This window comes from Microtus pennsylvanicus, chromosome 15 (assembly GCF_037038515.1).
Source record: "Microtus pennsylvanicus isolate mMicPen1 chromosome 15, mMicPen1.hap1, whole genome shotgun sequence".
Taxonomy (NCBI): domain Eukaryota; kingdom Metazoa; phylum Chordata; class Mammalia; order Rodentia; family Cricetidae; genus Microtus; species Microtus pennsylvanicus.
This window is the reverse complement of record NC_134593.1, coordinates 30,201,589-30,225,902: the sequence shown is the minus strand read 5'-3', so window position 1 is coordinate 30,225,902 and position 24,314 is coordinate 30,201,589. Positions and strand designations below refer to the sequence as shown.

Genomic DNA, 24,314 nt, shown 5'->3' with positions numbered 1-24,314 from the left:
GCGTGTCACTGGGGATGGGCTTTGAGGTTTCAAAAAGGCCCAGCCTCTCTGTGTCTCTCTATGCCTCTGTCTATCTCTTCTCCCTCTCTCTCTCTCTCTCTCTCTCTCTCTCTCTCTGTGTGTGTGTGTGTGTGTGTGTGTGTGTGTGTGTGTGTGTGTGCATGTTCTGTGGCTCAGATGTGAGCTCTCAGCTTCTTCTCTAGCACCATGCCTTGCCTGTCTACTGCCACGCTCCCTGCCATGATAATGAACTAACTCTCTGAAACGATAAGCAAATCCCCAACTAAACAAACAGAGTTGGATTTTACCTGCACTATACACACACGTATATATGCAAATACTAAAAATATTTTATCTAAAACACTTCAGTGCCCAGCAATTCAGACCAGGCATGCCCAGCTTGTTCCCTCACCATCCCCAGGTCTTACAACCCCGCCTGATGAACAGGGCTGAGTCACTCAAGTCCATTTTGTTGTTTCCTGAGACAAAGGGTCATCACTACGCTGCTGAGGCTGCCTTTGAACTCCTGCTTCCCTTTCCACCAACCTTCAAAGTGCTGGGATTGCAGGCACATCCTGCTCCAATTCTGTCATTTAAAAAAAAACAATAAATAAATAAGGGAAGACTCGTGAATGCTGCATCTCGCAAGGCTGGAGGGGGAGGGGTTGCCTAGGGCTTTGACTCTGTTGGGTTCACCTTCTGCCATATCAAGCTTCCTCAAAAGAATAGGACACTGTCCAGAGAGACAAGACTTGACCTCTCACCCAGGTCCTTAGGGTTCTCAGCCCTGTGACTTTGAACAAATAACTTTACTTTTCCATACTTCAGCATCTTCATCTATAAAATAATATTATATTGGGATGGTCTTCTCTATCTCCTCCACCTGTGCAGGGAGCAGTCCTGCATCCTTGGGGCTTCATGAGCCACAGTTTCGGGAACAGTCGTGTCCTCTTCAACAAACACCACAGCTGTCACCTTCCCTTTCAGCATCTATACCTTATCCTGGCAAGAATAAGACTGAGGCATACTAAAGACAGAAACACCAAGACCCCACCGTTATCCTCCCCAACCCCACGTCAGACACCACGGCACTGGACTTTCTACCAAGCCACTTATTTTTCAGTGACCATGCAAAAGTGACCAAGGAGAGTGGGCAGAGTTGCCCATGGACAAACAGTGAGGAAGTAAGGGCCATCATGGCTCCCCATTCCCACCCACTGCAGACGCTGTAACTGGTCCTATCTGAATTTTTTATACACACACACACACAGCTCCTTAGAGGAACAAGCACACACACATGCATACACACACAGCTCCTTAGAGGAACAAGCCCAAATGAAATCGGGACACAAAAGCAGAAACCTAGCAGTAGGGAACATGACCAAAAGAGTTTTCTCCTCCCTAAGCTCTTGACCATGCCAGCCAGGGGAAGAGGGACCCAGTAGGAAGGCGCAGGTGTTCCAAACAAGTTACCTTGCACCAGCTTGTTTCCCACCTGCCCACCTGCTAGGAGATAACAGCCCACTCCTCCCTCCAAGCAGGGCTCTAGGCTTCTTTGCACTGGAGGGAAAGTCACAGCTTAATAGCTACAACTGTTGCCTGAAGTCTTCCAAGCTCAGGGTTTGTCACACTTGGTGGTTACTACTTGTTAGTGTCTTAGGGAATTCAAATTGTTCCTGAAAATATTAGGGGAAAGTTCTCCAAAAGCAGGCAATCATCCTCGCTCACTCATTTAAAACTCCCCCAGTGGGAGTGTTGGGGCCGCAGGGACTTCACATCATAATCTCATCACTGGAAGGCTGAAGCAAGAGTATTGACGTGAGTTCGTGTACAGCCTGCACTACATGGTATGTTCCTGGCTAGCTTGGATTACAAAGTGAGACATTCAAAAGGCAAAACAGTAATAATAACAATAAATTGAAATCACTTTAAAAATAAACAAAATGCCCCCAGAGAAGCAAAATCCTTAAGGAAACAGAGCCAAGAGAGTGTCCACCTCAAACCTCAGAGGCCCAGCATGGCCCACACGCTTTTACTCTCTCACGGGGCCTCTCACCAGCCCCTTCCTGACACAGCCTTCCGGTTTGTGTTTTAATGATATCAACACACAGATCTGCTGCTGGGGGCATCATCTCTCCTGGAGTCTCGGGTAAGCTAAGGAGGCTTCTATATCTCTCTAAAACCCATCCACTCAGGCCAGTCCTGGCGTAGCACAACTGTTGTTAAAGGGAAGCAGATTCTGTGCCCCATAATGACCACTGAGCATGAGCCACCACCCCAGCTTTCAATCATTTCTCCCAATGAATCCATAGTGCTTTTACAAATAAAAACTAACTCGATCTCCTTTTGAGAACTAGAAAGGAAGTTGGGTGGCGGTGGCGCACACCTTTAATCCCAGCACTCGGGAAACAGAGGCCGGTGGATCTCTGTGGGTTCGAGGTCAGCCTGGTCTACAGAGTGAGAACTAGAAAGGATAAAACGGGTGGGAGAGGAGAAGCAGGCATCCTCCTGGGGTGCACAGCCAGCTCCTTGCCGAGACAGAAATAAGGGTATCACACACTGCCTTGGAAGGGACTAAAACAAGTCTCTGACCCCACACTCATCGGAAGCTGAAAGAAGCCTCTGCCTCTTTTTCTGTATCTCTGAGGACAGAAGCTGAACCCCTAAAAAATTCATTTTTCCTGATTTCTTGGTGTCACCACATCAACTATAAGTTGGGCAGCATAGGTGTCTCTTAGTCCCCAGGGGATTGGCTCCAGGACACCCAATGATAACAAAAACACACACAAATCCTTTATGTGAAATGGTATAGATTCTGCATTTAATCTATATAATCCTCCTACATACTCTAATCATATCTTATATGGGGTTACTTAAAATATTTAATATAATGTTATATGCTAAATAGTTATGACTTGGTGTCATTTGTTATATTCTTGTATGCTGAGGGTTTATATACATATGTGTATATGCATATATATACATATACACATACATACACACACACACACACACACATATATATATATATATATATTCCATCGATGAGTGACAGAATCCATGGGTACGGAATTTAGATGTAGATCCAGAGGGTCAAAATGATTCATTTAGGATTTAGTGTAACTCCCAAGCTATACTAGGGCCTGCTCCACCTAACTCCTTTGTCCTCCTATCAGGCAACAAGTTGAGAAAATCCTTAATCCACAGGAATTGGGAGCCTCAAATTTTCCCTCCCTACACACACAAGCTCTCCTCATCCTGTTGGCTCTTTCTGCTCCAAGCAGAGTACACACACACACACACACACACACACACACACACACACACAGCTAACCATGCTCTTCTCCTCCTCAGCCCCTTTCTCCCTGAAGCCTCTGCCCCGAGGCATCCTTCCTCCTTCCTGACCTGGCTACTGGACTGCTCTCCTCACAGCCCTCCCTGGCTCTCCAGGGCTTGCCTGCAGCACACAGTTTAATCCTCACAACTCTTAATTAAACCAGGGCTCCTCTTCATGGCTGCTAGTTCACGGGGGCAAGCCCTGCCTCCCCAAATGAGCTTAGAGCTCTTTGAAGGAACGCGTGTTTTCTACGTGCCCATGCACCAGGCCGCTGCTCGCGGCTTTTCATGAGTTATTTCCCTTAATCCCATCATCTCCATCCAAGCCGCTGCCTCTCTGCTGAACTCCCAGATAACAAATACCTTCTGTATTTGACACTGACACTTGCACACTCAAAGGCTTTCAAACAATAGCTCTGAAACCCAAACATCCTCCCCCTTCTCCTAACAAATTTCTTTTTCTTCTCCTCCCTTCTCAAGGTGATAGCTTCACCAAAACCAGTCAACTAAGAAACCAGAGACCTGGAGAGCCTCCTGGACTCCCCTTCTCTGCCTGCCTCCAGTAAGTACTTAGAAACTGACCCCCAAAGGACACCACGTCATCTCTATGACCGATTTCTCTTTGCTTACAACCTGCCTTGCCCTCATCTCAGGCCCGGCACAGCAAGGTCTCCCATTGGACTCCATGTCTCCAGCCTCCAGCCCTCTCCTGCACAGCAGCATCTTTCTAGAACGGCAGTTTGGGTCATGCTCTCCTCCTGCTTAACTACTTCTTGGTTTCTCATTGTCTTCCAGAGGAAATGAAGCTTGCTAGCAAAGTACAGATGGGCCCCTTCTATATCAGTCCTCTTTGATACATTCCCTCGACAGGAAAGAGAAGGATCACCTCAAAATACAAGTCTACTTCGCCTTCAAACTAAGGAGAAAAATCACCTCCAAGAGGGCTTCTCTAGGGACCCTACCAGCCTTCTACCTGTAGCTAGAACTAGCCTAGCGGTACCATTGGACACCCAGAGAGACAACCCCTGTATGTATCTTCCTAAATGGGCTACAATGCTACATGCAGTTCCTGATCAAAACCCGGGACTGCGTGACCCATTCGAGACACAGCTCTCTGATTCTCTTCTTAAGCACATATTGGTGACAAAAGTCTAGCCCCCAAGGACAGAAAGGACTCACTAGCTCAGGAAGACCTGAGCCAGGCAAGATAGGAGCAGATATTGCAAAGTTCCCTATATGAGCAGCAAATGTTTGCTGTGCACGTGTGTGTGTGTGTGTGTGTGTGTGTGTGTGTGTGTGAGAGAGAGAGAGAGAGAGAGAGAGAGAGAGAGAGAGAGAGAGAGAGAGAGAGAGAGAGACTCGGTGTCCCCATTCATCAGTAGGACGGTGGGTGTCACTAGCAGCCTAAGGTGTTCCCCCAAACCAGAAAACCTTCCATGGTAACACTACTGGTAAAAGGCCCCTGAGTTTTGCAAGACACCTCCGAAAAGGGCCCCATTATGGTTTGAAGCTAAAATTACTTCCATATTTTTAAAAGCTTTTTCACCAACTGCTAGTGTTATCTTGGGAGGCCCTGCCTGGGTCATTCAAGACCTCTGAGGGTGATATTCTCTGGCTCCTGCCACACTCTGCTTCTTGGTTTACCATGAGATAAACGGCCTCCATCATGTGTTCCCACGGCCATGAACTAGTCCATCATGTTATTCTCACAATAATGTGCTGGAACTGCCTAAATGCATGAGCCAAAATAAATCATTCTCTTGTTTCTGTCAAGGCATGTCTCACGACAATGCGAAACTGTTGTAATCAGACTTCCTCGTCAACTACCAGCCCCCCAAAATAATGACGTGGAGATTTATTATTAAACTTGGCCTTTAGCCTAGACTTGTTCCCAACTAGCTCCTAGAACTTAAATTAACCTGTTTCTATTATCTACATTCTGCCATGTGGCTTTTTACCTCTCCTCCATTTTGTATGTCTGACTCCCTCTGTGTCTTGCCGGAGGTTCTTACAGAGCCAGATTCTAACCCTGAATTCCTCCCTGCCCAGAAGTCCCACCTAACCCCCACCCCTGCCTACCTATTGGCCCTCTGGCTTTTTATTAAACCAATCACAACAACACATCTTCACACCGTGTACAAATATCACGCAACAAACTGGCAGAGTCCTTGAAGCTGGAGTATGACTCAAGAAGGGTGTGGCTCAGCGTCCTCAGGAGGCAAAAGTACCTCACCTCTACCAAACAGAAAGGCAAAGCGCTCCTGATGTTGGGCACAGGAACGTTGCACACCATCCTTAGAACACCTTGGGGAAAATTCCATCATAGGAGCCCCAGAACACCCTTCAAACCCCTTCAATAAAACACTAAATACCTCCTTGTGGAAGACTAGAATAGCTGGGAAGGAGAGGCTAGCTCCTAGGCTGCTCTCAGAGGAGGGACCAAGAGAGAGATGTCTTCCCAAGTTGAAGGACTCAGGTCTGGAGCAGGAGAAGCAAAGTCAGCAATGACCATATCAAGGACCTTCAGAACCCAGGTGGGGATGTGCTGGACTCTGAATCGCAACACACATGCTCTTCAACTTGAAAGGGAGTTGTATCCCCATAAACCCATCATAGGATGGAAATGTCAGAAGTCACACCTGTACTTCAAACCATCATAACTTAGCTCAGCTTGCCTTTAACATGCTCAGAGAACTTACATTACCCTTCAGCTGGGCAGAATCACCCAACACAAAGCCTATTTAATAATGAAGTGGCCAGTCCCTCATGTGGCTCTCTGATGAAGCACCCTTCAGAGGATCAGTTAGTCCATCACTGTGGTCCCAGGGATGGCTGGGAGCTGTGGCTCAGTAGCCACAAACCAGGGTCATGAGACAGGATCCAACGCAGGTTTAAAATTCAAGAATATTCTCTAGTGAGTGTGTATCACCATTTGTGCCATTGTAAAGCTAAAAGATCCTATATCCATCCTAAGGCTGAGGTTTAGCAAGGTTACAGAGGGACTCTAGCCAAAGTCCTTGGACCTACAGAGTGCCAAGGTGGAGAACCCAGGATTACCTGTGGCTGAAGAAACCTCCTGCCCACCTCCACTTCACACCACACTTCCCAGATCCAATCTAATGCTGGGTATCTTTAGCCATCCTTCTGTTGAAGGACAAACCTTTGTCCATCCCTCCGCCATCTGTACTGGCAAGCCATGACCAAGTGATCTGACTTTCCTTAGCACTAAAGCAGGTTTCTGAAATCACCAATTTACCAAAACTGTTATGGAAACATCACCACAGCCTTCGCAATCCTAAATACCATGGTTCTCTGGGTGTCACAGTCTGTAAGCATCTCAGAAGCATATCTAACATAACTGTCTACTTCTTTCTTGCAAGGAAATGTTCTTCTGAATCCTGGACCTCATAAGACTAATGACAAACATCCATCAAGTACCTAACAGGTCAGGCACATCCTCAGTACCTCTCCTTTCACTAGACTCTACCCAAGAGGAGCTTACCCTCCCCCAGTTTAAAATACCACCACCCTACTAATAACCCCAAGAAATTACCACCCCAGTCAAGCACCAGAGATGTCTGGAAGCACCAAAGCACTAACCATAAACCTGACAGTTATGGCCACGCCTTTAATCCCAGCACTCAGGAAGTAGAGGCAAACGGATCTCTGTGAGTTCGAGGCCAGCCTGATCTACAAGAGCTAGTTCCAGGACAGGCTCCAAAACTACATAGAAAACCTGTCTTGAAAAGAAAAAAAAGAAAACACTAACCATGTCCCAAACAAATCTACCCTCAACCCCAGATCCTGTCCATCTGAAAATAATGGCTCCACGCCACTGCATGTATGTATCTTTATGTCATCCTGGAGTTCCTCCATTGTTGGGGACTGTGGACCCCCAGACCCTGAATTTCCTGTCACCCCCTGCCTGCTGGAGTAAACACTTGTTTTCCTACGCTTGCAGCTGCTCTGAGCAAACAACTTGTTTTGCAGCTGCTCTGAACACAAGACTCTCAGGAGTTCCTAATGGCAGGGAGTGGTTTCTGGTGGGCTTGCAGCTGAGAGTTAGGGCATGGCCATTAGTCAAGGAGAACCTATATAAGCTGCCTTGGAACACAATAAAGAAGGAATTCTTGGTGTTACCCATGTCTCCGTGTGTCTGTGTGTGTTTCAATCTCCAGGCCCCTGCCTGACTCACGAACCGTACCGTAGCACGTAGAGCAGGCTTTGCGCTACACTCCATCACCCTTACTCTCAAACCCATCTCTAAATCTCTCTGCTGTATCCTCTTATCTCCTGCCACACAATCATCGCCCTGGTCTGAGCTGCCAACATTGCTGTCCTAGTGATGCAAACATCACTTGCTCTCGGTGTCCTGTGGTCACTTGCGCCCCTCCTGATCTTTCCACACATCAGTCATCTCACTCAGTTTTAGTGAGATTTCGCCTCAGCTTCAGAAGCCCTTTCCACCTGTTCCCAGAATCAGTCTAACCTCCTTTCCAGGACCCCTGTGCCCTGTGCAGTCTGAGCCCTGCCACCTTACAATAGCACCCCAAGCCTGTCCCTGAGTCACTACGCCCCAGCCGATGCTAATTCTTTCCTCCCTGGAGCCTCTGCCCATGGCACACCCTCTGCACGAATGCCTCTTTTGTCTGTCTCAGTCTGGCTATGCATTCCTCATGTCTTGGCTTATTTTTTAATAGATTACAATTATTTATGTTTTGTGGTGGGAAGCGCACATGCCATGGCATCGGTGTGTAGGCCAAGGGACAATGTGCAGAGTCACTTCTCTCTTCCCAGCAGAGAAAGAACTCCGATCACTTGGTGGCAAGAAGCTCTACCCACTGAGCCATCTCAGCAGCCTGAGATCTCAGTTCAAATGTCTTCATGACCTCTGTCCAGATAAAGGTCACCCCCTCCCTGCCCCTATGATGCTCTATCTCTGTATCCTGTTCACTGCAACTCTTTTATTAAGGGCGGGTATACCTTATCCAAAATTGCTCAGGACCAGAAGTGGCTCAGCTATTGGATCTGGGAATATTTACATATACATACTAAGACATAATAAGGATGGGACACAAGTCCAAAAGGGAGATTTGGTTTTGCTTTGCACACATGTTAAACAGACAGCCTGGAAATAGTTTGGGCGGTATTTTTAGTGCACTTGTGTTTGGACCGCAGCCCATCTCCTCGGGTTAAGGATAGAATGAATGTTCTGCTTGTAGAATCACACTGCCATTCAGACAGGTTCCAATTTGGGAACATCTGGCATTTCCAATTTACAGATATAGGATGCTCAACCTGGATCTACCTGTCTGCTTACCTCTCCACTGTGTCCTCCATTGGACTCTGTGTTTTAAGGGGGTGTGGTCATCCCTACAGTGATTTCCAAGATACCTCCTGTGTCTAGCGCAGTGCCTGGGGCAGAGGCAGAGCAGGGACACAATACAGACTTCTTAAATAAGGAAACCAAACCGGCACAGTAGGAACACAGGGTGTGAAAAGGTGGAGAGCTCGTCAAGACAGGAAGCACCAAGTACCAAGTGAAGGATGCAGAGAAGCTCAAGAGAAAATCCACACAAGAGCCAGCTGCCAGAAGAAAGTTAGGAGGTGAGGATGAAGCAGGCTTGATGGAGGATGGGTTGAAGCCCTGGGACTAAAGGCGTATACTTGTGTCCCAAAAGTCTTATGTGAAAACCCCTAAAGCCCATGGTGGAGTTTGAAGTTGGAGTATTTGGGGGTGATAACGTTAGAAGTCATAAGGGTGAGGCACTACTCACAATGGGATTAACGGCCTAAGAGGAAGAAAAAATCTCTCTCCCCTCTCTCTCTTCTTTCTTTCTCTGTTCTATACACACACACACACACACACACACACACACACACACACACACACTCACACACACACACACACACCAAGGACAAGACTACAGGAGAATATAACCAAGAAGACTGTCTCTGTCTCACTGGGAATATGACACTCGGGTACCCAGATCACAGACTTCCAGCCTCCCAAACTGATAGAAAACAACATATTTAAGTCATCCAGGCTATAGCACTGCATGATAGCATCCCCAAAATGACTAAAACATCAAGCAGGGAGCTCACACCAACTGAAAGTTGAAAAAAAAATCATAGATACCATGGAAACGACTTGAAGCCAGGGTAACTAAAGGCAATGCTGTCTAGCCCTATGTGAGTAGATACAGGAAGGCACACACACACACACACACACACACACACACACACACACACACACACCTATAGGAAAGAATCTGGTATGAACTGATCACGTGGGCTTGTATCCTGACACTCCCTGAACCAACAACATCTCCCTGAGGGGATCTTCCTCCACCCCCTGACATGAGGTAGGTATTTAGTCTCAGCTCTTCCAGCGGATCCTTCACCACACAGGGACTGCACTTCATCCATGCTCAGCATGAATTTTGTGGGGCCTGGGTGCCTGGAATGTAGGATGGATGGGGAAGGCTCCTCCATGCGGCCTTGCTGCTAGGTCGCCAGAAGCTACAGCAGGAAAGTTGCAGACTCTATCATCCAATCTAGGTATGTAGGCTGGAGCATCTACGAGTTGATATCGCCCAGATCCTTTTCTAAAGTAACATTCAACATTTCTGTCTTGTGTCAACATACCAGAGGAAGTTCCAGAAAGAGCCCGTTCCTTGACCCAGAATGAAGAAGAGCTGGGGCTCCATGAGAACCAATATGGGTCATGTGACAGCAAAGTCGCTAGTGCATTGGCAGCCCACAGCCCCTCCCTCCTCAGGCAATCTCAGCTTGGATGCTTTTCCCTGATCCAAGCCAGAAAGGTTCCCAAAGAATACTGAAGCCCACCTTCCCTAAGAGGGACCATCAGAGTGGACCTAGGAAGAAGCAGAGAAAAATTAGGGTCTCCGAGAAGCCTAGTGAAAAATGCCATCATCTGAGGGTGGAGATTCCCACCCCTACTACAGAGCCAGCCAATGTGATGGTACTATGAGACTCCAAGGTCCTCCAATTCCCTTATCATGAACTCTTCAACACAATGCCAGATTCAAAATAGATGATCAACGGGACATGATAAGATGAATGAAGAATGGTCACAAGACCCCCAGCCTCCTAGCTGGTTGATTGCCTTAAGAATCACTAGCTGGGTTCCAGCTAAGATTTATCCTAACCTTTCCAGGCAGGAGACAGACATCGCTAGTCAGTAACAGCTCTTTGCTGCCAAATCAAGGAGGAAATTCTGTATCCATCCCCAAGGAATTGATGATGCTACCAGAGGAGGTGGAGGTTCTTAAGCTCGAGGAGGCCTAAGAACCCTTCTAGAATCTAACAAGCACGATAAGGTTCTCTCTCAAATGTGCACCCAAAACCTGGTATATCACAACAAGAGACAAATGGGGTGCTCTTTAAAGGGAAGCAAACGTTTGGAAGTCCTTAGCCTCCCTACCCCCTTGAAAATAGTCTTTTGCTGCCGTTTGGAGATGGTCTGCTGAAAACAGCAGCCAACACATCCTATAGAGTCAATGAGAAGCACATTCCAAGGAGTCAAGAATCAAACCCCAGTTTAGGACAGCGCGAGAGAGGGAGGCAACCTCCCTCCACTCCATATCCCAACCATCCTCTCCCTTAGGACAAAGACAGCAGCCACAGCACAAAGTGGCCCAAGACTGTTGGGGTAGCCCCAGGCTGGAGTCTATTTCTGCACATCCTCAGCATCCAGAGGTTAAATCGCAGCTCTTTAGATGGCATGGGTCCAGCAGGAGGTTATTTATAGCCTTCTGGCAGACCAGGAGGAACAGAGCTCTTCAAGAGGCCATTTCCAAATGCGGCCTGCAAGAGATAGTAAGACAGCAATCATCCTCCCCACAACCCCACAGCCACCACAACATGCACTTGAACACACACACAATCTGAGCACATCCTTACAATGAATGCAAGCTGAGAAGATAAAAACAATAATGTTCATAAATTTAAAAATAGCTCATGAACCACAGGACCCTGGAGAAAGTCCAGTCAGATTCCACAGACTCATTCCAGAACTTTCCCAGCTTTCTAGGCTCCCTATCGGAGGCTTCGAAAGGAAATGTCTTCCCCTGGTCATCTTCAGATCTTCAGTTAGCTTAAGTCCACAGCCTTGAGGCTCAGGGTTGGAATGGGACAAAAATCAGAGAGTGGGGTCTCTTAAGGGATGGCCATCTAGATACCCTGTGAACACAGCATGACGTTTCCACTCCCAAAAGCTCCATCTGGCCCTGATCCAGAGAGCAGTGAAGGATTCGGAAGAGCTTCCCATAACTCCAAGGCCCACCTTGCAGATATCCCTATTAACCAGTGCTTCTACAAATGCTAGGTCAAGGGAAACCCGCACTGGTAGCCACTTAACAAGACGGCACAGCAGAATCCGCTGTACATCACACCTGTAGAGTGCAAGCCTGAGCCAGCCTCCCAGCACATCAGCGGACCAGCTCCCGTGTCATGCCACCTAGGCTTCGGCAAAGCTGCTCTAACTCCAGCATTCCTGGGCCAGGATTGATTCAGGAAGAAGCCTAGGGATGTATGGGTCCTCTCCATAGAAGGAAGGCTAGTGGATGAGGCAGGACTGGATGCTATAGAAACAGAGCATATGGGGGGCTGTAGGGGATTCCTAAGAATGAGAGCTCAGTTTCCAAAGAATCATCCCCCAGAGAGGTTTCCCCCTTACTCCCATCTAGCCCATTTTATTAGCACACCCAAAAGAGAGAGGGTCCTCTGTTCCTTCCTGGGCACAGCGAGAGTCAAGCCCAGTTTGATGTTCTCTAGTTGCCCTTTCAAGCCATCTTTGACCTCACAGAACTGAGATTAGCACCAACAGGACCACCAGGGACTGCTGGGTAATGACGCATGGGTCTGAGGTCAGAGCCATCAGGAACTGCTGGGCAGTGATGCATAGGCCAAAGGTCAGAGCTGTGGGCACTAGACAAAAGATAGTCCCACTTTTTCCTTCTAGGTCATCCTGGGAAGCTCCTTCAAAGAAAACCCTTTGAGACTGACCCCGGGAGCAACAGGAAGGATCCTGGAAACCACCTGGAAAGACTCCAGGCCACACATCTGGACAATGAGAAAAGATCCCAAAAGATGCCTTGGATAAGTATCTTTGCTTGATCAGTAGAGAAACCAAGGGCCCAGGGAAGGACACAGCCCACTAGGAGGCCATTCAGGAGACCACATGCAGGTCTCCAGCTTGGAGTCCCACCCACTCCACCCACCACCTGCCTGTCACTCTGCATTTCCATCTCTGGGTTCTCTCCAGCACACCTAAAGCTTCAGCTGAGTCGAGAGCCAAGGCCCCTGCAGGAATCTGGCTGTGCTGTGACATCCCCCAGTGCCTCTGCCAGACTCATCCTAGATGCAGGCTCTTTCCTCATTCCTGCCCTTCCTTCTCTGGGATGCCCTGTTGCATCTGTACCCTGGAGGGTGTGGTGAATAAGACAGGACCCAAGCAAAGATGGATTCAGGATGTCCTGGTGGACAAAGACACTCACATAGCCTCATCGTGAGCCAACACGAACTTCCTACCTGACAAACTGGGCCACAGTCCCAATCCCGACGAGGTGGTGTTGTCTACAGACCTCTGCTGTGCAGTCCCTGAAGTCCACAAACGCAAGGGGCTCATTTTCTTGGTCAGTCCTCTATTCCTCAGAGGCCTCTACCTGGACCCTCAAAATGCCTAATGGCATTTAAAGATCTTTTCTGATTCCACCATGTGCTGTCTACCCCATAATTCTCCTTATCATGGCTGCCCAACTCCAGGAAAATAAGCAAACAATCTTTCTGTTTCTTTGATGACGAAGTCATCAAAATACTTCATGGTCCTCCATCTCAAACATGACTTCCACCACCAGAGGCACAAGTCCTATAGGCCACCCATCCTTCCTCAGAACGATACTGACAAGTACGCACAAGATCTTATCTGCTGAAGGCTCCTAACTCAGATGTCTGAGTAGCTGGACTCTAAACACCTACATAGGCACCCTGCAGCCTGCTGGCTTTCTGGACGAACCTGGTTCACTGCTCAGAGCTCTGCCAGTCCATACAGTCAAGGCTTATGCTTGCTCCTTCCTTGTAAAGACCTCGGTTGCCACCACCAACCCCTCTATTGTAGTAGGCACAGGCCTATTTCAAATTCCTTCCTCTGTTATATCTAATGTACAGTTTTTTAAAAAGCAGACTCAAAAGTCTATTTCTTTGCAAGGCTTTCCCCGAGCCCTGTAGCTAGCTCAACGCTCAATCCCTTCTCTAAACACTGTGAGAGCTTGCTTTCCAAACCAAACAAAAGTGGAGCCTCCCAGTCCAGCTGCACACAGGCCCAACACCCCAGGGACAAAAAACAATATAAAAGCTCTCTTCCATCCTATGTTCTCCTGAAGGCTCTAGCCTCAGCCCTGCAGCCTTCTGAAGAAAACAGCTTGAACCCGGTACCTCCTCTAACTCCTCAGCACCTGGAAGCTAGAAGACTGGAAAGCTGGGCAACAGCCATTGGCTTTCAGCACACACAGAGATAGGCATGCACACATACACATACGTATTGAGGCAGATCCCTCCCTCTTGAACCCCCTTTCTTCTGGATTCTGAGTTGCTACTTCCTGGTTTTCCGGTAACCTCCTCTGCATCCCTGTCTTCTGCTGTACTGTTTCGGTCCTTCTCTTCCCTGTGCATGGGCATTTCCAGTAGAGACAGCCCCAAGTCCCACACCAATGGCCTCACTTACTCCCTGACACTGATGATGCCCCATTCGCCTCCAGCCTAGACTCCCTCATGGGCTCCATCAACCCTCCACAGTACAAGACTGGACTTTGATCATAACCAAGTCCTCAAGAACACCTATATCCATCCCTTCTCTGCAGCTTCCTGACTGAGCTCCGGAATCACCCGGGCAAGCACCCCAGATGCTACCATAATGGTCACTCTGGTCCCTCAGAAACTGCATGTCCGATGCCTCCCCCAAAGAATAATTCCATTGACTCATGGTTATTCAACTAGGAAACGAGCAATTGCCAAACACACATCCATCCAATTAGTGTGTTGCTGAGTGTTCCCCAAGGCCACACTCTAAATTCAGGAAGAGGTACAGAATTATTCTTGCCTCCAGGAGACTTTCAGACAGACAGACAGACAGTCTGGTCAAGTCTACTTATCATCTTCAATGAAAAAAAAAATCCCCTTTTCTTCATCCCCTACAGCCATTCCCGTAGTTCAAGGTGATATGCCTGCTGTCATTCGGGCTGTGCGATCATAGTGGTAAGAAAGAGTACTACACAGTCCCAGCTATAAAGTGGATGTGACCTGTGACCTTGGGCAAGAGACTTCCTCAGTCTGCTTCCTCCCCTTCAATGTTGACAACAGTGCCTGCCTACCTCAGAGATTTTCTTCAGGGTTAATAGGTTACAAGCATGAAGCCTTTAGACAGTGTCCAGACACAGTAGACAGTTAAGACAATCACAACCTTCCCTTCTCCAGCGGTCCCCCAACACCCACTTCTGAAGTTCCCATCAGCCCACGCTCTCCTTCAAGTTTCTCCTGACAGACTCACCCCTGGGCCTTCTCCTCCTCAGTCCTCAAGGCTCCATCAACACAATGATCCTCCTCAGGACTCCCAGACTTTGTCAGACAGCCCTCCCCTGGGCTCCCTTCTCTGCAAGCCCCAGCCACGCTCCACTGAGTTGGGACCACATCTCCCTTCTGTGGAATGTGGGCCCTGTTGAGAGCAGCGTGTTCTCCTCTCCATGGCCAGGACTGAGTAGCGAGCACTGCACATGACATGGCTCAATAAATCAATATTTCGCTGACAGGAAAAGCACAACAAACGCCAAAAAAAAGTAAAAAGCGAATTTCAACTAGCTATAACCAAATTTTGAAAACTCATACCTAATAATTAGGCTATACTTATTAAATATATTAGCTACATGCCAGGCTCTGTGCTAAGGCTTGGATATGTAATCATGTGCACACCAGTGCCAGGATATTACGTATTCCTTGTTCACAGATGAAGCCATGATAACACGGGAAATCTTAAAAACTGACTTAAAGCCACACAGGATTTGAACCCAGGACTATCAGCCTCCAGAACCCAGTCCTCACTGAACACTAGCGTGGCTTTGCTCTCTGTCTGCAGTGATCTGGCTCTTAGATCATATTCCTCTGCTGGGACATGGGCACGGGCTTCCCTTAAAAGTGGAGCAAAAACCTCTGAAGGTCCCTTCCTCCTGTTAGAAATCCATGACTTGAAACTGTAAGCTCCTGGGGTAGTTAGTTCTGGCATCCCTTGAAGTATTCAGCATGAAGCTGCACACAGTGTAGACAAATAATAAACTCACACTGAATGGAAGAGCTGGGTGACGGACAGATGAATGAATGTTATAGATGGACCGATGAGTGGCTGAATGAATAACATGAATGGGTGACAACTGATTCCACCTACGACCAACCAGTTTTAGCCTTCTCAACACCTTCTGCCAGGTTCATTCATGATCATAATTCAAGTGACCCTAAAATACGGCCCAACCACACGCGAGCACCCCTAGTCAACAACCAGAGCTTCAGCAGTTCTTACCGGCATAGGTGGTCTATACGGCACAGGGTACGCAGGTCCAGGCAGTTCGGCTTCTCCTTGTCCTCATAGGAGCAGCTGGGCAGAATGGTCTGCCGGCGGCGCTCAGCGCATGCCTGGTCCTGACAGGAGCAGAAGAGCATGCGGTAGGTGTACTCGCTGGGCACGCGGTCAAAGAACTGGCGCAGGGCCTTGTGGCACTTGCGGCGGTTGCAGCGTTCTGTGGACGAGATCTCGCGGTTGCAGATGGAGATGTAGGAGGAGCGAAGCTTCTTGCAGTTGTCGTTCAGGTTGCAGGCCTTGGCCGCATCCAGGCAGTGATTGCTCTTGGCACTGACCACCGGGTCTGCCCCTGTCCCTGGAGGAGGAAGGAGAACACTAGTCAGAGGTGCATACGGCCACAGCGGGAGGGCGTGTGTGGACACTCAAGATTGGTACCGTAGGCAGGCTCCTTGCCTCAGTTTCCTAGTCTTGGAATAAAGATCATTTCCAAGAATATATGGCTGTAGTGAGTATTAAAAATGTTAATATGCAGGTGCCCAAAGTACAGGAGACAGTTCCAGGAAAGGGGTACACTGTAGGAAACAGCTCCAGGAAAGGGGTACCTTACACATGCAAGGAGTAGTTCAGAAGGAGACTCATCCCAAGTTCTTAGACTAACCCCAGCTTCAGATGCTTAGAAGTGGTCATTCATGGCCCTGTCTACTAGGGCAGGAAAAACATGTCTGGCTCAGAGTCACATAAGTAGGGGCCCCTGCCAGTCCTCCAGCAGCACAGTTCCGTGGGACTTTGAAGAAGTAGCATCACTGGCATTTGGAGTGGGGAACACTCATCACTGAGTTCTGTCAACAAGGATTCAGAAAACACCCTGGCTGCCCTCCTCACCCCTACCCTTGCAACCACCAAAGCTATTCTTCTGTGTCCAGAAGGGTGTGGTTGCCACTGCTGCCTACAAGGGAGTACACAAGTCTGCTAAGTGTGAAGGGCAGACTGCCCCAGCTTCAACTCTGACACTGTTGGGTGTAAAACCAACCACGAGCCAGATGGGCTGGGTCTCTTGCCATACTGTTGTGGCTTTCTGTTTAATACAGTGGGGGAGATGTCTGAGGTACACACCAGGACTCCCAGGAATAGCAAAGCTACTCCGTGATGGCTGTCCCAACCTCACAGATCTCCATTGTACCAAAAGGATGCCTGGCAGAGAAACAATCTGACTCTACCACCCACCCCCCACCTAGGAAGACCCTCTTGTCCAATTTGGTGACCGGCAGAAAGAGGGGCAGGACCCCCAATCTGTACATGCCCACCTGAGATCTTCTGGGACCAATCAGGTGAGCGGTCACCCAACCCAACCTGTGTTTTACAGGTAAAGAAAATGAATCCTGGGTGGGTACGGGACTGCCACAGCCATCCTGAACCTTGATGGAAAACTAGAGGCAGAAGCCAGTTGCTCGGCACCATCGTGTGCCTGGAGAATTATCAGCCTAGACCAGAGGCAAGTTCTTCTACCCTGCCATGTTCCATTGCCGGTGCGGTTGTCTATACAAGAACCTGCCATAGGGTAGGGAAGGCTCAAAACTGGGCTGGTAGAAGCATGACCCCGCTACAGATAAGTGTGGTGACTCGGCATTCGCATGTGCAGTTCCTGGTCCTCTGATTGCTGGGTCATTAAATACCTATAAGGTTCTACCTCTGCTGGGTGCCGTGATGGGCACTCAAAACTTTAAAGTATTAAGAAGTCCCAACTAAAGAGCTGACTACTCCAGCCAGGAAACCAAGAGACAGAACCAGGACAAAACTAAGCCTTGTAAAACGGAGCCCGCCTTCATGCCCTGGCTCAGCTACACATCAGGGCAAACAATTCTTTGCCTCAGTTTCCTTGTCTGCAAAACAGTACCTGCCACAAAGCATCTTTGTTAGCATACGAAAATGCTCATAACTTTCTTTGCATCATGAATTGGTTCTGTCTTCTAGAATATTCCCATTGACTATATGACTGGCTGTCTTTAATTTGGGGGGGTCTCCTAGTGGTCATGTGGTTCCCTTAATGTCACCCCATTTTCTGTTCCCCTTTAAAGCGGAAACTAGTTGTCTTACCCCATCTGTGTCTGGCTCTCCTTGCATTTTCTCTCAGACCCACACCAGCCTGGCAGCTCCCACATCATAGATAGGAACCCGCAGACCCAGCCTTTCCAGCTGGCATACCTGCAACCCTGTGCCCAGCAGCTTTTTCACTTCTGCCTGAAATCTCCTTCCTTGCTTGTCTTCATTCTGTCCTCCCCGATAACTCGCTGCTCAGGTTGTTTTGTTGGTTCTTGTCTGTGCTCCCCAGGGCCCAGCCCTCCTTTCCAGGCAGTTGGGGCTATCATTTTATCTCACGTCATTAAACACTGTCTGTCAGCCTCCTTCCACATCCTGAGACCTCTCCCGCAAACCCCAGATTCATCTGTTCACCTCTACTCAACAATACTACCTGAAAACCCAACACTCTGTGTCAAACCCATTCTGCCCTCTGTCCCCGTGGCTCAGATAACAATCACCTGTATCCTTCTGAAAACAGCCACACCAAAGCAGCTCAAGCCAAAGTCCTTACCCAGTCCCTGACTCCTCTCTCCTTCACAACCACATCAGGAAAACCAGGAAATCCACCTTCAAAACATACCCAGAACACACCACTTCTCACTGCCTTACAATCACCTTCCCCCAAGGTCACCACCATGCCCTGTCCCCCAACTTTCATAACACCCCACAATGATCTTCTCTCATCACAGAAACTGGCGCGAATTTCAAGAACCTCAGGCACAAAGGTGTGTCCCTCCAAGGTTCCAGGACATCCACTGGCTTTACTCAGTGACTTCAGCATGAACTACAAGGCTCTGTGTTTGCATTGTCCAACATGGTAACCACTGGCCATTGAACTGGAAAGATTAGGAAACACATCCCAGATGCTAAAAGGTTATTAAGCTAGACAGCATCTACTAATAATTTCTTTGCTTTAATCGCATGTTGGGATAATATTTTAGACATGAAGTATTAAACATCGTATCAAAATTAACTTCACCTATCTTTTTTCCTTTTGATGTGGCCACTAAAACATTTAGAATTCCATGTGCAAAAAAAAAAAAAAAAGAATTCCATGTGCATGGTGTGTTGCGTTACTTTTAAGCAGCACTGTTCTGTTCTGCTTGGCCTTGCTGCCCCTGCTCCTTCCTTTTGGTCACTCAACTTCAGTACTAGCTGCCTTGATCTTCCTGGGGCAGACTAATGGTGGCCTGGTCTTGGGGCCTCTGTACTTGGTGTGTCCCTGGCCTGCAAGGCTCTCCTCTTTCCCCAATGCTCATAGAGCCATACTAATTAGATAGCTCTCTGCTCAAATGTTAGCTGATCTGTGAGTTCTTGCCTCCTGGCACATAGCACCCCCAGTCCTGCATCTATCCCCCAAATGGTCCGTGTTTACACAGCACACATCAGCAGCAGCCACCGTGTATATAAATGACTCATTTTTTATCTTAAAATAAGGCAGAGGTTATTTATCCTCCATGGACCAAAAGTTTGGTGCATGAATACTCAGTAAGTATATTCCATATAAAGAAAAGAATAAATGTTACAATAACAATTTGGGTTTATAAAAAATGCTTACAAGTTTGTTTGTATTTTGAATGAAGCACAATTGCCACAAACCAAGTAACCATGGACATGGTTACATTTATTCAAGTATTAATGGTGGCCTAGGCAAGAAGAGATCGGGAGGCAGCAGTAGACAAGACCAGAAGTGAACCACTCACTTTAACGCTGCTTCGCCAGGAGCAACCTTGTAACTCTGGGAAGAGCAATGTCCCTCTCTTTGTAGTGAAATAAAGAGGAAGGGAGTATGGGCAACAGAAAATTATTTGGTGATAAAAGGAAATGAGCTGTCACACCATGAGAAACTCACGAAAGCTGCAGGACATAAGATGCTGAGTACATGACATTTGGGAAGAGGGAAAACAATAGAGATGGTAAAAGATCAGAGGCTATCAGAAGCTAGGTGGGGGAGGGAGGGATGAATAGGCAAAACATGGGGTATCTTCAAGGTGGTGAAATATTTTAAATGATACTGTAATGGTCATCAGGTAATATGCATGTATCCAAAGCCCAAGGAGTAAACTCTGCTGGCAGCTATAAGCTCTGGGTAGTAACAGTGTATCACTGTTGTAACACAAAGTTGTAACAAAGCAGCACCAGAGTAGGGTATTAGCAGTAGGGAGGCTGGGGAAGCTCGCAGTGGGTTTCTATCTTCCTTCAATCAGGCTGTGAGTGTGAAACTGCCCTAAAAAACTTTGGATCTCTTTTAAATGGGAACTGGAGCAGGATATGACAGCTCACTTCTACAGTCCTAGCCCTCTGGAGGCTGAGGCAGGACGATCAAGTTCAGCTACATAGTGAGTTCCATGCCCTCATAGGTTGGGGGAGACCCTGTCTCCAAAAGGGAGAGAAGGAAAGAGAAAAGATAAGACAAAAGAAAAGAGAGAGAGAGAAAAAACAGGTTGCCTTGAAATTAAGGCAGAAAAGCATCAAGATTTATTTTTCTAATCTTTTCTCAATAAACAGCTTTTAACTAAGGTGAAGGCTCAGTATGTAAAGCGTCTGCTACGTAAACATAAGGGCCTGAGTTTGGATGCCCAGGGCCCACAAAGAAGGAAGGAAGGAAGGGAGGGAGGGAGAGAGAGAGAGAGAGAGAGAGAGAGAGAGAGAGAGAGAAAACGCAAAAGCCAGGTACATCTATAACTCCAGTGTTGGGAGAATTAGTGAGCACAGGATCCCTGAAGCACACTGTCCAGCCAACCTAGCCACCCAATAAGCTCCAGGGCCAAGGAGAGACCCTGTCTTTAAAAAGAAAAGCAGAGAAGTGATTGAGGAAGATTCTTGATGCTGATCTGGCCTTCACATGGACATGTGAGCACTCACATGCACACGGAGGAGCATACGCATCACATACGCACATACAACACATACAAATTTAAATAGATTCACGCAGGCATACATATGTTGGATATGCATACAAACACACTACCCCAGCCACTAGGCTGCCACCTTGCTGAGCGAGTTGGAGACAAAAGAGCCGCCCATCTATGCAAATGCTAATACTGAGCTCTCCTGGATGAGGTCAGGGTACAGAGAGGAAAAGACCTGTCTGGAGTCGGGGGACATGGACACAGTGATTTCCTTGCTAGAACTAACAAAGTGAGTCTGGGGAAGTAGGAAAAGGGGTCCTAGGCAGAGGGGGGCAGTCAAACAATGGCTGAGAAGACCACAAAGAAAATCATGCCTAGAATGGAGAAAGAACAAGGAAGCGAGAGGGAGTGCTGGGTGGCTGGGCGGTTAACTTGGCCATGCTGGAGCCTTGACCTCGGCAGCAATCCTGTGAGATGCTGTTCCACCTTTCAGCAGTGCAAGGACCCAGGGATGCCTGTCAGCACAGAGGCTGATGCGGCCTGCCTCTGTGGGGCTGTTCTCCCAGACCAGACAGTCCTTCCTGTGCTTGTCAGATGCCGGCTGGCTGGCAGGAGTGAAGAGTGAGCGGCCTGGGGCCAGGGGGGGAGCGGGGAGGGGTGGTCTCTGCAGAGGAGCAGTTGACAACCACAAGCAGAGCAACAGCTAATTTAGGCCTGCGGCTGCATCCAGGTTCCCCCCAGGTGCTCTGCTCCCCTCCTCGCAGCAGTGTTCATAGCTAATGCCGGTGTAATTATAGCCCCAGTGGCTTCCATTTGGAGCTTGAATAGTAAAAGTGTTTGCTATGGGGTGGGACATGTAAACCCCTGGGTCTCAACTTGGTAAATTTCCTAGAAAAAAAAAATCAAGAAATGCAGCAGTGTGAACAACAACTGCCTGAATACTGGGAAAATACCCCTTCTGTGTCTGCAGGGTGCTCCATTGTGGAAGATACCCCTTCTGTGTCTGCAGGAGTGCTCCATTGTGGAAGATACCCCTTCTGTGTCTGCAGGGTGCTCCATTGTGGAAGATACCCCTTCTGTGTCTGCAGGGTGCTCCATTGTGGAAGATACCCCTTCTGTGTCTGCAGGGTGCTCCATTGTGGAAGATACCCCTTCTGTGTCTGCAGGGTGCTCCATTGTGGAAGATACCCCTTCTGTGTCTGCAGGGGGAGGAGCAAATGGTGGGGTCCTCCATTGTGGAAAATACCCCTTCTGTGTCTACAGGGTGCTCCATTGTGGAAGATACCCCTTCTGTGTCTGCAGGAGTGCTCCATTGTGGAAGATACCCCTTCTGTGTCTGCAGGATGCTCCATTGTGGAAGATACCCCTTCTGTGTCTGCAGGATGCTCCATTGTGGAAGATACCCCTTCTGTGTCTGCAGGGTGCTCCATTGTGGAAGATACCCCTTCTGTGTCTGCAGGGTGCTCCATTGTGGAAGATACCCCTTCTGTGTCTGCAGGGTGCTCCATTGTGGAAGATACCCCTTCTGTGTCTGCAGGAGTGCTCCATTGTGGAAGATACCCCTTCTGTGTCTGCAGGGGTGCTCCATTGTGGAAGATATCCCTTCTGTGTCTGCAGGGGGAGGGGCAAATGGTGGGGTCCTCCATTGTGGAAGATACCCCTTCTGTGTCTGCAGGGGGTGAGGGGGGCAGATGGCAGGGTGCTCCATTGTGGAGCAAGCCAGCTCCTCAGAACTAGCCTAGCTGCCCACTTGAGCAGGTCAAGATCTCAGCACACAGCCAGGTGCAGGCAAGCCTAGGTAACAGGTTTGGGGCATTCTGGCCTGCCTCATTTCATCCTACCCCAAAGCCTCGCTCCTAACACCTGGAAAGAAAGACAGTGGAGATTCCAGACACAGATTTCTATCCCCAGGATCCCTCAACCTCCTCAGCCTACAGCTCCAAAATAAAACCGTATAGCAGACAGGGATGAAGATTCTGGAAGCTTAGGCCCTCTCAATCCCTATTCACTCCCTGTGCAGATAGCTGAGACCACACAGATCTCAACAGAGACTTGGGAGCTAAAAATGAGTGCCAGGCCCTTTGACCCCGGGCTGCCTATCCTTGACAGATGTTGCCACTGAGGCCCTATGAGGGTCCTCTAGGCCTGTAGAGAGAGAACCAAAGATGGGTGAAATTGTGAGTGGCAAACAGCTGCCCAGGGGAGAGGGAGGCAGGATTTGATGGCACTTGGCACTGTCCAAACCTCAAGGAATCTCTCCTACCAGCAGCTCCAGCTCCCAGAGATACATCTTGGCTTCTTTATCCCTTCCCTTGTCCCTCCGTGTAAGCCAAGGAAATAGGGACACAGCTGGCTGAAGAGGGGTAGTGGCCTCACCACAAAAGGTCTACACCAGCCTCCTACACCCCGGGGAGTCAGTTCTCTCTTCTTGCCAGGAGCACCCCCCCCTGAGCTAATGGTCTATCCTCAGCACCAGGCTGTCCCCAGGTATGGCACCCACCCTGCAATCTGATATTCCCTGAACAGCTGTTCTGCATTTAACAGAGCTGAGTTTGCCAAACAGTCACCCAAGTATGACCCACCATATTTAGGTCCTTTTAACAGTATCACTTCTACTTAATAGTGTGTGTGTGTGTGTGTGTGTGTGTGTGTGTGTGTGGTACTGTGGGCTAATTGCATATTCTACCACTGAGATAGTCCCCCAGTCTTTTTTACTAGGTTACTCAGACTAGCCTTGAACTCATTCGATGGTCCAAAGAGCCTTTGAACATGTAATACTCCTGCTTCAGCCTCCCACATGGTTGGGATTAAATCCTGAACTATTAGACTCCCTTAATTATTTAGTGAAATTTTAGGTTTTTCCTTAACTAATTCAATTGCTACAGCTTTCAGTTCTTCCACAGATAGGTCTCACATGAGAGCATCTCATTAGTTCTGGATCTGACACGTTAAAGCCACTACGCTCAATTTGTTTATCAATTGTGTGTCATATCCATCTCAAATTCCAACTTTACTGTGTATGCACTCAGAGGCAGGAGACTAGCTGTGAGCAGAGATGCTCAAACTTCATAATCTCAGGCATCCACGAAGCCCACCGAGTTACAGGCTCTATGGCTGGCACTTGAATTTGCAACTACCCTATGATTCTAAACTTCCTTCCAAAGTTTGAACCCAACACCTAGAAACAAACCCCAAGTGCTGCTAGTGACCACACCCAAATGCACATCTATGGACTCACAGGCACACACACCTAGTACACCTAGCTCTCCACGGACCAGTTTCACCTGAGCAGAAGGTAGCCCTGTTTCACCTAAGTGTGATTCTCAGGCATCTTTTGTTCCTCCCATCTCCTCTGTATCATCAAGGTATACTTTCCTATCACAAACAAATAGGCAGAAATAAGAGTCTCAGCCTTCTAAGATTCTCACAAGGCACAGGGACCTAGGTACTTCAAGTTC

General features: G+C 48.3%; 1 protein-coding gene across 2 annotated transcripts in view; it reads right to left on the bottom strand.

Annotated features, from left to right (window-relative positions):
* The window catches only part of Gfra2 (GDNF family receptor alpha 2), a 97,783-nt gene that overhangs the window by 43,730 nt on the left and 29,739 nt on the right, over positions 1–24,314 (bottom strand). For both annotated transcript variants that reach the window (XM_075949528.1, XM_075949529.1), the window contains one exon: positions 15,926–16,280. In XM_075949528.1, coding sequence (XP_075805643.1) covers positions 15,926–16,280 — 355 coding nt within the window. The remainder of the gene's footprint in view (positions 1–15,925; positions 16,281–24,314) is intronic.